This window comes from Alosa pseudoharengus, unplaced genomic scaffold, assembly GCF_046254945.1.
Source record: "Alosa pseudoharengus isolate Yale_2024_CS ecotype anadromous, Long Island Sound unplaced genomic scaffold, YU_APseudo_1.1 YU_APseudo_1.1_scf_2, whole genome shotgun sequence".
In the NCBI taxonomy this organism is placed as follows: domain Eukaryota; kingdom Metazoa; phylum Chordata; class Actinopteri; order Clupeiformes; family Clupeidae; genus Alosa; species Alosa pseudoharengus.
Window position 1 is genome coordinate 18,087,182 of NW_027468663.1, and position 15,232 is coordinate 18,102,413.

General features: G+C 42.5%; 1 protein-coding gene across 1 annotated transcript; it reads right to left on the reverse strand.

Annotated features, from left to right (window-relative positions):
- Window positions 1-839: 839 nt before the first annotated feature.
- hmgb2a (high mobility group box 2a) lies at window positions 840-3,128 on the reverse strand. The gene is made up of 5 exons (XM_076294001.1): window positions 3,045-3,128; window positions 2,100-2,256; window positions 1,743-1,897; window positions 1,467-1,641; window positions 840-1,380 (listed from the first exon to the last, which is right to left on the reverse strand). The coding sequence occupies exons 2-5, from the start codon at window positions 2,244-2,246 to the stop codon at window positions 1,201-1,203; spliced, it is 657 nt and encodes a 218-aa protein (XP_076150116.1). The 5' UTR covers window positions 2,247-2,256; window positions 3,045-3,128; the 3' UTR covers window positions 840-1,200.
- Window positions 3,129-15,232: the final 12,104 nt, after the last annotated feature.

Genomic DNA, 15,232 nt, shown 5'->3' on the forward strand with positions numbered 1-15,232 from the left:
CCTCCCCTTGAGTTAAACAATTGATTTTTACCTTTCTTCAGTTCATCCAGCCGTTCTCAGAGTCTGGCGATAACAGCTTTAGCTCCAGCCTAGCATAGATCATTGAATCTGATTAGACCATTAGCTTCTCGCCTGCTAGCATCACATTTTAAAGTGACTAAGTTTTCCTATTTTCTTATAAAAAAAAAAAACTTGTCTCCTCAAGTTAGAAAGTGTAATAAGACCAACGTAAATTGGAACTTGACAATTTTTTAGGCTGATGACATGGAACTATACTTTCATTCCAGCGTAATAATCAAGGAACACCATGGGCACAGCAGCAGCACAATATCATGCAGCACCAAATTGGTTAGTGACTGGATTATTACACCTGAATGAGTATAGTTCCATATCAAATCCGTCATTTCATTTTTCATTGGTCTTATTACACTTTCTATTTTGACAGGAGACAAGTTCTAAATAGGAAAATGACTGGAAATCTGAGTCACTTTTAAACGTGATAGGCGAGATGCAAATAGTCTAATCCGATTCAATGATCTATGCTAGGCTGGAGCTAAAAGTGGTATTGCCAGACTCAAGGAACGGCTGGATGAACTGGAGAAAGGTAAAAAAATATCAATTGTTTAACTAAAGGGGAGGTGGAAAATGAGTGCAATTCCCCAAATGGTGGAATATCCCTTTAAGACCTGCACAAAAACTAAGCCTCACAAAATCATTAAATACAAAGCTTCTGAAAAGAAACTGCATAGCTAATATCTCCCTGTAAAGCAACAAAATATAACTTTGAGGCATAGCCTGGCATCCTTTCAGCTGGCAATAAATGGACAAACACATGGCAATGTGGTCGATCATAATATACAAAACTTTATTATATAAAAAAGTTCCGTCTACACACAATTTAAAGCTCAGTTTTTAAAAAACTGCATTACATTTACTAAACAAGACTTGTTCCTCTGAATCCTTTACACAGCAGTAGAAACCAGTTCAAAAATGGAGATGGGAGGGCAATTACCACTACCCATGAGAAAGCAGTGCTTTAGGAAAAAACAAAAAAAGCTGTTAATTTACAAAACAGTAAATGACCCTTGATATGCACAACAGTTAAACATTTCTGTACACGTTTTGAAAATCTAAAAATATAACAATTCATTGCGTGTTCACATTGTTTTGAAAATAATCCAGCTCAAATTTCCAAGCACTTTAATCATCGTCATCATCATCATCGTCATCTTCGTCGTCATCCTCTTCCTCCTCATCGTCATCATCATCATCGTCATCATCATCTACTGGTGCTGCCTTCTTCCCTCCTGCTGGCCGACCTGGTCCACCCTTCTTACCAGCATCGGTTTTTACCCCCTTAGCACGATAGGCTGCAACATCCTGCACATAGGAATAGTTTCATTACATAACTGTCTAAGATCCAAGAGGGGGGGGTTTAGAATCAAGAATGGACATTTGAAAATTACCTTTTCATATTTCTCCTTCAGCTTAAGTGCCTTCTGCTCATACGGTTTTTTTTCCTGGGGGGTAATATTTGACCACATGACACCAAGCTTCTTAGCAATGTCGCCAATAGAGATGCCTGGATTCTCACCCTTGATTTTTGCTCGGTGATCCGAGCAGAAGACGAAAAATGCAGACCTTGTGAAACAAAACAAAAATATTGAAGGTAAGGATCAAAACCGCAGTGATATTGGGGGGGGGGGGGGGGACAAGTAATTGCAAATTTATCTAGAACATACGGTGGACGCTTGGGGGCGTTGGGATCCTTCTTTCTCTTTCCCATCTTCCCAACTGTGCCTTTGGGAGGCACGTAGGTTTTCATTTCACGGTCATAACGAACTTTGTCGGTTTTGGCCAGGTCCTCAAACTTTCCTTTCTCCTTGGCAGACATGCCCTTTAAAAAAAAAATAAAAAAATAAAATAAAAAGGGATTAGTGTCGACATCAGCCATTTCAAAGAGTCTCCCGTCTGCCATTTGCTTGGGGTCAGGTTGGTTTTAACACTTGTGTCAACTACGCCCCACCCCCTCCAGTCTTGTCCAACCCCCGGAAAAACAAAGTTATTCTGCAACATGGCTGTTAAGCTGTTCGACTCACCTTCCACCGTTCCGAACATTTCTTGGAGAATTCGGTGAAGTTCACGGAGGTGCCTGGGTGTTTCTTTTTGTGCTCCTCCCGGCACGTTTGAACAAAGAAGGCATATGAGGACGTCTTTCCCCTGGGCTTATTTGGATCTTTACCCATGACTGCAAATCTGTAATTAAAATTGCGTGGGAGTAGATTAAAGTTTAAAATTCGGTATCGTTAACCATTATCCCCATCAAAACAGGTAAAAAAAACAAGTCAACCACCCGTTAACAGTGCATTTAGCTTCACTAATGCGCTTGCTAACCCGTCGAGGAAATTACTGATCTAATCCGATCAAGTTCCTGCTTCGTGGTGTCCATAGCACAGAACAATAAGCACCCCACCATTTTGTTTCCCGCCTAAACAATTTCCTTGATAATTTTAAAAGCATGTGTGTAAACCATTGTTGATGTTAAACTCCAAGACGTGACAAACATAGGCTCTCCGGGACGTTAACGTTTACGGCTTCATCAACTTGCTATTGTAACGCATGCATAATTCGTCCTGCATGGAGTTTAACCATAACGCGGTAGCTAACGTTAGCTAACCAGCTACCATTAGCAGCGAGTTGCGTAGGTTAACTTTGCTGACAAATGGGCCGGGTGTTTAATTAAGATATGGGCAAAACACAAGTCCATATTGCTAAAACGCCTGAAATTACATTTTAAGAAAAGAGCATCGAATATCTAGCCTTACAACGCACAGGCTAACACTTAGCAGGTCCTCGGGCACATTAATCCTTAGCTCGCAAGGCTAACATTAACCTTAACTTTAGTCCGCAGACTAACAATTAAATGTTACTATTAAACTACAGAAACATATGGGTAATATACGTTCTTATTACCAATAGCCATTGAAAACCACATAGATAGAATCCAAAAATGAATCACTTTGAATGAAGAGCTTATGACATACCTGTTTTCAGCCACTAACGTTGTTCTATCACCGCCTGCAACTACAGAAGTTCTCGATGTTTTCTCAGAAGCAGAAGCCGCACAAGCTTGATTAAATGGCTCGAGGGCTCCTCCCACTTGTTACTCTGTTAGTGGTTCCAGCCCTTTCAAATTTTGAACCGCGGGCACAGGGGAAGAAATGCGTTGCTCCTACTGGTTGGTACTATACTTACTCCAGCCATCGTGATTCTGTAGCCAATCAGGTGTAAGTCAGCTGTGTTCTTTAAAATAACCAGCGGGAAACATCCATGCTAAATGTAAAGATCTTGCTATTGTAGGCTGGTGTTGTCACAAAGTTTCTGTACACTACCGTGAGTCTTTTATATACTATATGTAAATAGGCAACATTTTTAATGCAATGTACACATTTTAGCCCGTGGTTAACTACACCACAGATGGTTTGCGAAATCGCTAGTTAGCATACGCCATATGTTTTTAAACTCGCGGTTCATGAGTCTCCCGCCTTGACCTCATTGTTGGGATATGAAACCCAAGCCACGCCATCTCTTTTGTTTGATGTCGGATAAGTTTGAATGGGACGTTGAAATGATGATGAACGTTTGCCGTTTTAGGGAAAATGTTTTTTTCTTTAGTGGTGCTCTGAAACGTCCATGTACAGAAAATACTAGCTTTAAGGTCTGACTTTCTTAATGCTAATGTTGGGCAATACAGCATTCATTTTCTTAATTTTTATTTTTTATTAAATTGTTCTTATGGTGAGTTTGTGAGACTTTTTTGGTTAAACGTGTAGCCTGCTTGTTGAAGGCAAACTAGGTCTTCCTACCGTAGTCTCCGGCTATGTTATTGCATTCTCAGTCTGTGTTGCAAACTGGATCCAAGCAGACCAAACCGGTCGCAGTGTCACATGGGAAGAGAAGTGAATTGTGTGTGGGGGATTGTATGTCAAGACTGTGTGCGGGAGCGTGAGACAGTCAGTGAATGACTGAAGCACAGCTGCCAAAGCCTTTTGCTAAGGCCTAGTACTTTAGCATAACCTATTAAGCTACAAGGAGAGGCATGTTTATTTATATATCGCATTGAATACAGCTCGGCAGTTAGACCAATGCTTTACTGCAAATAACAACAGGAAATGGTCAATAAAAGCATAAAATAACAATAGTTCACAAAAAGTTATGTAGGCCTTCATGCCAATTAATTAAGACCAACATCACAGGGGTGTGTGATAAAATGAATGTGCATAAAATTATCAGTTAACAGACAGCATGAACAGTTTGGTCTTAAACTTTGATTTAAAATTAGAAACAGTTGGAGCATCTTGCTTGTTATTCAGAAGTTGTTACCAGAGCTGAAACATATGCAGCAAAAAAAAATGCTTCATGATTGTGGGTTTTACAAACCAGTAGGCCTAGACTATTTCTCCAGTGATTTAAGTGGCCTGGAAGGTGTGTATTGCTGAAACATATCTGTAAGGTAATTTGGTCCTATCCCATTCAGTGATTTAACAGGCAATAGTGCTTTAAAGTGAATTATATTATAAAATAAACACTTTTGCTAAGATGTGTGGCAGTCCTAAATTCAATATTGTCCTTGTTCATGCAGTTGAAGAACATTTTGAGACATGCATATTATTTGGCCAACATGACAAGGACAATGAGACCATGGCTGTTAGGCCTAGATGATATCAAACATAAATATTGAAAAACTGAAAAGGAAAACTATCATTTGAACTCCAATCCACTAGGAGTCCTAAACATTTAGTTATTTTGTAATTATATGCAGGATACTCTGTCTGAAATTATGGGGTATTGATGTATGATAACATGTGCTATTTGAAGTAAAGGAAACACTGAAATGACTAAGCTTAGTATACCTTTGGTGTTGTGTATCAGCCTTCATGTCAGTAAACCATGAATAAGTCACTCATTCTATTGCCCCATCACTAGTGGCAACAGCATTGTTATTCATGCTCCAAAATGTGACCCCTACCACTGCTATCTCTGAATGTGCCACCAAATGCTGTAACTGGGAGAGAAGGCATATGACATCTTCCCCCTGGGCTTATTTGGATCTTTGGCTTCAAACTTCTGTAGGCCTAATTAAAATATTGTGTGAGAGATGAAAGTTTAAAATTAGATAACGCTACCTAAAGACAGGCATCTGAAGATTACAATTTGGGTAATCAAATTGTTCTTGATGATTGTTTAAGTGCAGACATATGAAGATTGAAAAGTGGCCCCAAGGTTGACCCCTGCATCATGGCTGACAGCATAGGTTGCTGAAGCTCATTTCTTAGGTATAAAATTACAAGCACTTGATGACTGTCTGAGAATCCAACCCAGTGAAGATTTGCTGTGTAAAGGTATGAAGTAGTGCAATTAGTTCCTTGGAATAACTGTTTTCTGGATTATTCAGAATAGATCCCTTAATAATTTCAGATATACAGGAAAGGTGTTACATTTCTTGTGCTGTTAGAGGATTTTTCACAGTGGCCCACCAACAACCAAAGCTAACATGACACGATACAAAAGCAATATCGCCTATGATTGTCTGCAACAGCCACAAACAGAAACAAACAGTTACACATGATCTGCAAAGGCCCACATTCACAGTACAATGTGTGCTGGTACAGAAGCCAATCAACAACTAGTCTTAAATTACACAATTGCCCAGCAAAAAAAAAAACACTACTACCTAACAGAGCAGCATTTGTGAGCATTTCACTGAGGGTTTCAAGCAGGCACCTTCTTTAATCGTAGTTTAGTTTAGCCCACAATGCCTCAGGAAGGCTCAACAGTGGCATCCAGAGTCTTGGACCCATCCCTCTTCAAACTCAAGGGTTAGGACACATTGCAAACAGACACAGCTATGGAACATGCAGTGACCGGATTTTTCTATCTCCGAGTCTATTCAGGTGATAACATGACTCAAAGTAGTCTGAGTGCTTCAGCCATATGCTTGCCTTTTCAGCAGCCTCGGACAGCTCCTTCACAGCTCTTTTCAGTGACCATCCTTATTTTAAGACAGTCCAACTCTACACAGATGGCTGACAGCAGTTCACCCAACTCCTCAAGAAAACCTTTTGCCAAATTTGTTTGGAGGCGTGTAAATAATAACAAAATCCAGGGTGAACATTTAATGGGTGGCATAGGCATGGAAATGATGCAAAGTCAGCAAATGATGACTGTTGCACAGATTTTTTTTTTAAATAGTTTGGTTATGGGATTTGGCAGGTGCTTTTGTCCAAAGCGACATACAAATAACAACAATACAATAGTTAAATTTAACAGTAAACAGTTTAAAAGGTTGGACTACATTAAGGAGAATAGCTAGCCTGATGCCATACTCAATTCTAGTCAGAATATGAGTCTGATACTGCTCCATTGGGACGTATAGGGCGTGTTTCAACCAATACGGGTGGGGGGGGGATGCCTCTGCACTTAATTGGATAGACCTAACCAATCAGAGCAACGAAATAACTTACCGTGAATTGTAGGAAGAACAAAAGAACCATCCTTCTCCACAAATGCCTTAACATTGTTTTCTGGTCTTTTGTAAAAGTTATTGTGCCGTCAATATCTCCTATAACACTCATTAGCGAAATCTAAGAGATACGTAGGGTAGGCTATTAGGAAAAACTGATAGCCTATATCCCCTCCGTTTTTAAAAATAATTCTGTTGAACACGGATATGCTACAAACATGTTATAGGCTAAACAGCTCGGAAAGGCTGTCGCAAATCCCTCGAACAGGTGGTCAATCAGAGATTTCAAACGAATGAGGGAACAACATGTCACAATGCAACACACTGTTTTCCCTTGATGAAAGTAAAACCATGAGTTTTCCCACATCTCAACTTTGGCCAAAGTTTTCAGAAATAATAATTTTCAGTGATAAAACCTCATTGAAATAATATGCATTTTCCATATGGGGTCTCAGAAGCCATCTGTCTCCTAGCCACAGCGTTTTTGTTGCAAACATAATCACCTGTCCATCATCGTAAAGCCCGATTTGATTGGTCCGCCAGATTTTGGGCGAGCATAGTTGCTCCACAATGGAGCAATGCCAGACCGAACTTCCCGACCTCAAATGTTGTGCGCGGGACTAAGTTCGGCTGGGGCCCAGGCTAGCAATAATAACTCAACATGAATTTGACCTAACGTTTATGGCTGGACGACACAAAAGACACTCATCAGAAGACTGGGCGGTTGGGGATGTACAACCTCAAATCAGAATAAGTTGGGACGTTGTGTAAAATGCAAATTAAAACAGATTGTGAAAATCTACACGTTTTGAAAACCCATATTTAGCTGCAAAAAGACAAATTTCAATGTTGTTGAAAATTAAATATTTGACTATTTAATGGAAAATATATGTTCATTTTGAATTTGATGCCAGCAACATGTTTCAAAAAAGTTGGGACAGGGGTAAATTTACCATTGTGCGGCTTCACCTCTTCATTTAACAAAATTCTGTAAATGGAACTAAGGAGACCAGTTTTGAGAATGAAATTCTTCCTGCCCGATATTGGATTTCAGTTGCTCAACAGTATGGGGTATTCTTAATCATGTTTGTCATCCCATGATGCACCTAATTTGACAGGTCTGTACTGCAGACAGGCCATTTTAGCACCTGGAATCTTCTAGAATACTGTGCATGTGCAGAATTAATTTTGCCATTGTTTTCCTGAAATATTCAAGACATTGCCTGGATGGCAGTGTGTTGCTCAAAATCATACATCATTCAGAATTGATTGTGCCTTGCCTTGCAAGATGTCCATTCTGAAGGCATTAATGCACTTCCACACCGTCATGTTGGGTTTCGAACTAAGCACTAAAATAGGTTGGATACTTGGATAGGCCCTCTCCTCTTTAGCCCAGATGAGTCCATGATTTCCAAAAAGAATTGCCAATTTGCCAAACCACAGGACCCTTTTCCACTAACATCTTAAACAAGTGTGGTATTTCTGTATCGTCTACTCTAAATTCAATTGTGGCGGTTGCATGGTAAAGTTTACACTAGCATTATTAACATTAATAAGTCATGTTAGGCCTATTTAATTGTGTATTTCAGGCAATATCTATAGATGATGAACTCCCCAAATACTTCATAATTTCATGTTAAGAAGCATGAAGTATTTGTATATATTACAGGTATATCGTTTCATTATTTGTCCACACAGGTTGGTTTACACAGAGTGATGAATATCCCTACATCTTTACTTCTAAGAGACTCTGCCTCTCTATGATTTTTTCATACCCAATCGTGTTGCCAGTTACCCTAGTTGTGAAATATTCCTCCTTTTGTTTTCTTTGTCATTACACAACTTTTCTAGTATTTTGTTGCCCCCTTCTGTCAGGATCTGGCCCGGACTGTTGGAGTTTGTGCCACCCTGGTGGCCATTTTGTGTATTGTCCTGTTGGAGTCTTGCACTTGGGTCCTCCAGCACAACCCTGACAGTACGATCCGACCAGAAATGGACCCAGCAAACTCTGACTTCCCAATGAAGGAGCTGAGTCAAGTGGATTACACTCTCAGCAGGCTCAACTCTGAGCTAGTGAAGTCCACTGACTTGGAGCGCCGGCATGCTATCGTTACCTTGATGGAGAGGACTATTTCCTCAAGGCCCTGGCTGCTGAAGGTTCCAGGAATGGCTACCCTGGCCGACCAGCTGTCAGGTCTGGGTAAGAGCCTTCAGTCCCTCCTTGGTCCCTCCAGTAACCCAGTTTTTGAGGCTGCTAGTCTCCCGCCTGACCCTGCCCCTCCAGCTCATTGCCAGGGGCTTAGGGTGGGTGTGCTGCGCCTTCAACCACCGCTTCAGGTCCAGAACCCCAGCCTGAAGAGTTCCAGTTCCCCTCAGAACTCATCCAGGTCCCTCAGGCTCCCTCCAGGAGGAGACGTGCCAAGCGTCGGCCAACCCAGTCACCCGACACCATGCCTCCTGTGCCCAGCCCAGAGGCGCCCGCTCCTGTGCCCAGCCCAGAGACGCCCGCTCCTGTGCCCAGCCCAGAGACGCCCGCTCCTGTGCCCAGCCCAGAGAGCAGCCCAGTCGCCCGACGCCACGCCTGCAGCCCAGTCTCTGCCTGTCTGTCCAGCCCCACTTCTGCCTGAGCCGGATCCGCCTCCCTCTGACTTTCTGGCCCCGCCTCTGCTCGAGTCGGTTCCGCCTCCCTCTGACTCTCCGGCCCCGCCCCTGCCCGAGTCGGTTCCGCCTCCCTCTGACTCTCCGGCCCCGCCTCTGCCCAAGCCGGCCCCGCCTACCTCTGACTCTCCGGCCCCGCCTCGGCCCGAGCTGACCCCGCCTCTGCCCAAGCCCTTCTCTGTTCCTGTCTCTCCTGAGTGGTCTGTCCCTGTCCCCGTCTTTGTGCCAGTCACCATCCCCGTCACTGTGCCAGTCACCGTTCCAGTCACTGTGCCCGTCTCTGTTCCCGTCTCTGATCCCGTCACCGTGCCCGTCTCTGTCTGTGTCTCTGTCCTAGTCACCATTCCAGTCACCGTCCCTGTTACTGTCCCCGTCACCATCCCAGTCACTGTTCCTGTCACTGTCTTTGTTCCTGTCACATGTCGTGTCTGAGTCTGTCGTGTCTGAGTCTGAGTCCTGCCCGAGTCAGTCCAGTCTTTGTCTGTTTGTTCCCTGCCCAACCCCTCTGAGTCTGCCCCGTCTGAAGTCTGCCCCGTGGTCACAGTCTGTATGACCAGTCCCTCCGTCCAGGCCCCCTCCGCCCACCCTGGTTGGACTTTTCAGGGGACGCCAGGAGGCCTCCGTAGAGGGGGGGGGGGGTACTGTCAGGATCTGGCCCGGACTGTTGGAGTTTGTGCCACCCTGGTGGCCATTTTGTGTATTGTCCTGTGTTTGTTTTTGCCGTTTCCCAATGTGTTTTGTGTTACCTGCCTGTCATCTGTCTTTGTCTCCGCCCCATCTCCTTATTTGGTCTGTGCTTCCTGTCTTGTTTGTTTTCCCTCTATTTCTGCCTCCTCACCTGTTCCCTGTTGTCTCGTTGGTTTCGTCCAGTCCTCTGTCTCTCTGTTAATTGCTCTGTGTATTTCTACCCTCCTGTTTCTCTGTTCCTTGTCGGATCGTCTCTCTGTTTCCTTCTTGTCTAGCCCAAGTCCTCTTTGTTGTAAGTAAGTCTAATTGTTAAGTTCGTGTTAAAATAAATTGTGTTTTGTCTGTAATTCTGCCTATTGGAGTCTTGCACTTGGGTCCTCCTGCACAACCCTGACACCTTCCCAGGTTCTTTTGAAACGTGTTGCTGGTATCAAATTAAAAATGAACGCATATTTTCCATGAAATTACATTACATTTGGCTGACGCATTTTTAACCAAAGCGACTAACAACATGGTAACAGTTAAGTTTTAAAGCAATTCTCTCAACAATTTTAGGACAATTTAAAAATGGTAGAGTACAGTAAGAATAAGTGCATCAGTGAGTGCTGTCTAATGTCATTTTCAACATTTGATATATCCCTGTCCTTTTTGCAGCTAAATAAGAGATTTGCAGTTTATTACATTTTGTTTTTATTCGCATTTTACAACATCCCACCTTTTCTGTTTTGGGGTTGTACATCTTAATCATTGAATTAATCGCATCTCATCTCAGCCAAGGTTGGTGAGCTAGCATACAGGGACGAGGTGGAGCGGCTGGCAGAGTGGTGCTCAGTCAACAACCTGCTCCTCAACACCACAAAAACAAAGGAGCAGGGGCCCGTTGCACAAAACTAGGATAAGGGATTAAGCCGGGATATCTTGGTTTATCCTGGCTCAATTTATCCGTGATCCAGTTGCACAAACACGGGATAGGGGGCAGCAGGATATGTTATGGTATAAGTTACCATGGCGATTTATTCTGTGGAGCTAGCCTGCTCCAGACCAGGCTAAGTTCCAGGATATATTTAATCTCATCCCTTATCTCAGTCAGCAGTCACCACAAACGGAAACCAATAATTTTTCCACTGCCCACTACACATTGTCATCACATATACCTACCCACTGTCATTATTTAAACGTTTGTGATCATTAAATAACTTTTACATACTCTCCATTCCCGACCTGCATATGCGACAATGTGACGTCACGGGAGTGCCTAACCATTTCACGCGTGGTGGTCGCGGAACTAGTTGCAATATTCTCCTTAACAGAGGTCTTGCTGTTTGTTGCTGTTGTGAGAAGGCTATCTACCTACTTCACAACGTAGAAGAAGCAATGAAGCCGCTCTAGTTGCCATGGTGAATCTGTGATCGGTGGCGGGGTCTATTTGAGGGAGCCGTGAGCGCGCACTTATCCAGGATAGGTTTCACCTGGCTTGATGAATCCGTGTCTGCTCATCCTGGCTTGCTCTTTGTGCAACCAATTAAGCCTGTACGATCGTGTTTTGGATTCATTGAGTGCAGCTCAGTAACTTATCCCGGATGTCTTAATTCTGCTTTTGTGCAATAGGCCCCTGTTCATTGACTTTAGAAAGAATAAGTCTGACATTCAACCCCTCTTCATTGGTGGGGTCTGTGTGGAGAGGGTTCAGGTTTCTGGGCATTGAGCTGGAGGACGACCTGACATGGTGCACCAACACCAAGGAGCTGCTGAAGAAGACGCAGCAGAGACTGTACTGAGAACTCTCAGGAAGAGCAGTCTATCCCAGAATTTGCTTCTCGCCTTCTATCACTGCTCCATAGAGTGCTCACGTATGGACTGTGTGTTTGGTACAGTAGCTGCACATCCTCAGAGAGGAAGGCACTTCACATGGTCGTCAGGGCAGCAGAGAAGACAATAGGCTGCCCCCTCCCCAAGCTAGAAGAGATCTACACCTCCAGATGCTGCAAGAAGGCAATAGACATTTCAAAGGACCCTTCACACCCAGGTCATTGTCACTTTCAGCTCTTGCCATCAGGCAGGAGATACCGAACAATGAAAACCAGGACAAACCATTTAAAAAATAGTTTCTATATGAAGGCAATCATGGCCCTTAACTCTTCAAATTTGAAATAGTCTGTTCTTGGCCCCTAACCCATTGTGCAAATTCTATTGTGGAGTATGTTCTTTACCAGTGTAATCTTTACAAATTTGTATCACCAGTATAATGATGTATAGTCTTTACCTTGTGAAATCTGTACAAAACCATTCCTGTTCATAACCAGTGCAATGTGTTCAGTGTTGGGAAAGTTCACTTTCTATGTGAACTAGTTCAAAGTTCAGTTCACAAATTTTAAAATGAACTAGTTCAGTTCATAGTTCATAATTCAAAATTTTGAACTAAGTTCACACTTTCCAAAAATGAACTAGTTCATAGTTCTTTTTTTTTTTGCTGCGAGCTATTATTTTTTATAAATTATTGCCACAGCACATATAGAATGCTGTTAATTTGGGTTGAGGATCTGTCTTGACAGCTTTTGATTTTGTATTGGCTTGCACATACCTTAAAAGGCTAGCCAGGTGCTTCAGTTCAATGTGCCGTTTCAGGTTTGCTGTGGATGTGACTGAAGTGCGGGCAAAGTTTGCACAGAAATGTACGATTTTTCCCATCCTCACCGACCTTGTCATAAAACTTGTTTAAATGATCATACGATCATACATCAGCCTTTCTCAAACTTCTTTGACCTGAGGCCCAGTCCAGGCATACTTTGGGGTCATAGGGCCCACCTACATGAATCCACCCCCTCCTCCCACCCCCCATCAAATTATCGTAATGATATCACAATTATTATTATTTTTATACTATTGCTATACATGCACTTCAAAACAGCCAATGTTTAAAGTGCTAAGATTGTTCACAAAAGTGTGTGAAAACATGCACATCAGAGTACTGCTTTACTAATGTAAAATATAATTAGGCCTACAATAGTTTCATTGTTTTTGCATTGTTGCATGATGCTTGCATGAGAAATACTTCTCAAAACAAAAGCAATTATATGGGTGCCGTTGTTTTGGGATGTTTCCTTCATACAAGCATCATACTGATAGAATATTTATATGCTATTTAATTACATTTCATTTGAATGCCTGAATGTAAGGATTCAGGAAACACAACCAGCTTTTGTGAATGTTAAATGGCGGATCAGATCATGCGTAAATCACTGATCTGGAGATCTTTAACTATCTTTAACTAAGACTTTAATAGCTTTTGGCTGACTTTAATACTTAATGCTAGACAGTGTTTTATATAGTCAGTGCTCTGTTTTTTATGGAAGTTGCGTAAATCCACGTCGTTCTATTAAATGTCGTTTCATAAATAGCCTTCCAATAGGTTGAGCTTATATTAGCTTTGCTACCAACGTGCACACGCATGCATTGAATAAACGCTCATACCACGACTTAATTCTATGCCTCTATGTTTGATGACACCAAATTAAAGTATTTCCTACTAATTGCAGAAATGTTTGTTTTCTTTTTCTGTCCGCGGTTCCTTGATCAATTGCGCAGCAAATTATCAGACGATGCCCCGGGAATAATTTCACTCTGCAGACCAGCATTGTCCACGTTGCTGACCGCGGCCCATAGTTTGAGAAATGGTGACCTGCATGCTGCCATATTAAGGCCTGTTTACGATGTGTTTTAGCCGGGTTTTCGCGTGGAAGGCTGTGTAGAAATCTGGCACCCTAGGCTATTGAACGAAGTTAAACTGAAAGAGCGTGCCGTTCACAGACACCAGAATGAACGAGTTCACAGTAACGTTCATCAGGCAGTAATGCAGTACGTTCAGTTCACGTTCGGTCAAAATATGAACGAGTTCATGAACTTTCGTTCAATGAACGCGTTCAGGCACAACACTGAATGTGTTTATATTCTTTTTATATTCTTATATGTGTATTTGTAAACTATTTATTGTTCTTATGTATACCTTATGAGGTGACAGCACTTTCAATCTCGTTGTACCTTTGTAAAAAAGTGGCGCTGACAATAAAGACTATCTATCTATCTGTCTGTCTGTCATTCTGGCCACTAGGGAGCCAGTGGAGAGGAGTTACATGTGTTTTCATGGCTGATTGAAAACCATGTGTGCTGCAGCAGTTGTAACAATCTTACTACACAAGCAGGTAGGCCAGCTAACAGTCAATTACAATAGCCCAGCTTGGATATAACCATGGCAACCATGGCTGGTTGAGTTGAGTTTCGTCCGCATAGCAGTGATAGTCAAATCCATTGGAGCGAATGGTCTCACCTAAGGAGGTGGTGTAAATAGAGAAAAGCAGGGGCCCTAATACTGATCCCTGAGGCACACCTGTGGTGAGGTCATGAGACTTTGATACCTGTCCCTGCCAAGACACCCTTTAAGGTAAGATTCAAATCAAGAGCGTTCCCAGAAATTCAGTTCAGATGTAGAAAGGAGAATGCCATGGTTAACAGTATCAAAGGCTGCAGATAGTAGAATTAATATAGAGGACTTAGCTACTCTCAATGCTTCAGTCACAGAGAGAAGAGCCGTTTCAGTAAAGAATGACCACTCTTGAAACCAGACTGCATAGGTCTATTATTCTGATAAAGGAAGTCACATACTTGCTTGAAGACCACTTTCTCCAAAACCTTTGACAAGGAAGGGAGACAGGGCTGTAGTTCTTCACATCCGTTGGATTAAATGTACTTTTCTTTAGCAAAGGTGTGTAACTATTCCAGAACTGAGTGAAGTATTAAACACATGTATGACTGCTGGTAGAACAGAAGGTGCGATAGACTGTAGAAGAGTAGACGGGATAGGATCTAAAGGACATGTTGTTGGATGACTGCTTCCTCATCAAGAGGATAGAAAGAGTTCAAGGTGGTTATGGCTCTGGGAAGAAGCTGCCCCTGAGTCTGTTTATCTGGGCCCTGATACACCTGAAGCACCTTCCAGAGGGCAACAGGTCGAACAGGTAAAAACCGACGTGAGAATGGTCCTTTGCAATATTTCTAGCTCTGCTAAGGGACTGTACGATATTTACCGGGGGGGAGGGCCTAAGAGAATATTTTAAGCCTTAGGGGAAGGCCCAGGAGAAATGTTTTGGCCTGGGGGGAGGGTCGAGGAAAATATTTTTTTCCTGATCCATGATATTTTTTTCCACTGATCAATGATCCGTTTTCAATATTTTAAAAGGTTTGTAGGCCAAAACATGATTCACGTCTCTTTGACAGAGTGGGCGAGTCCAAAAAGTCGCAACCCTACCTGAATCTCCCACAACCCCCCTCGTAAGCTTGCAGGTTTTTAAACATGGCATCTAGTGAAGC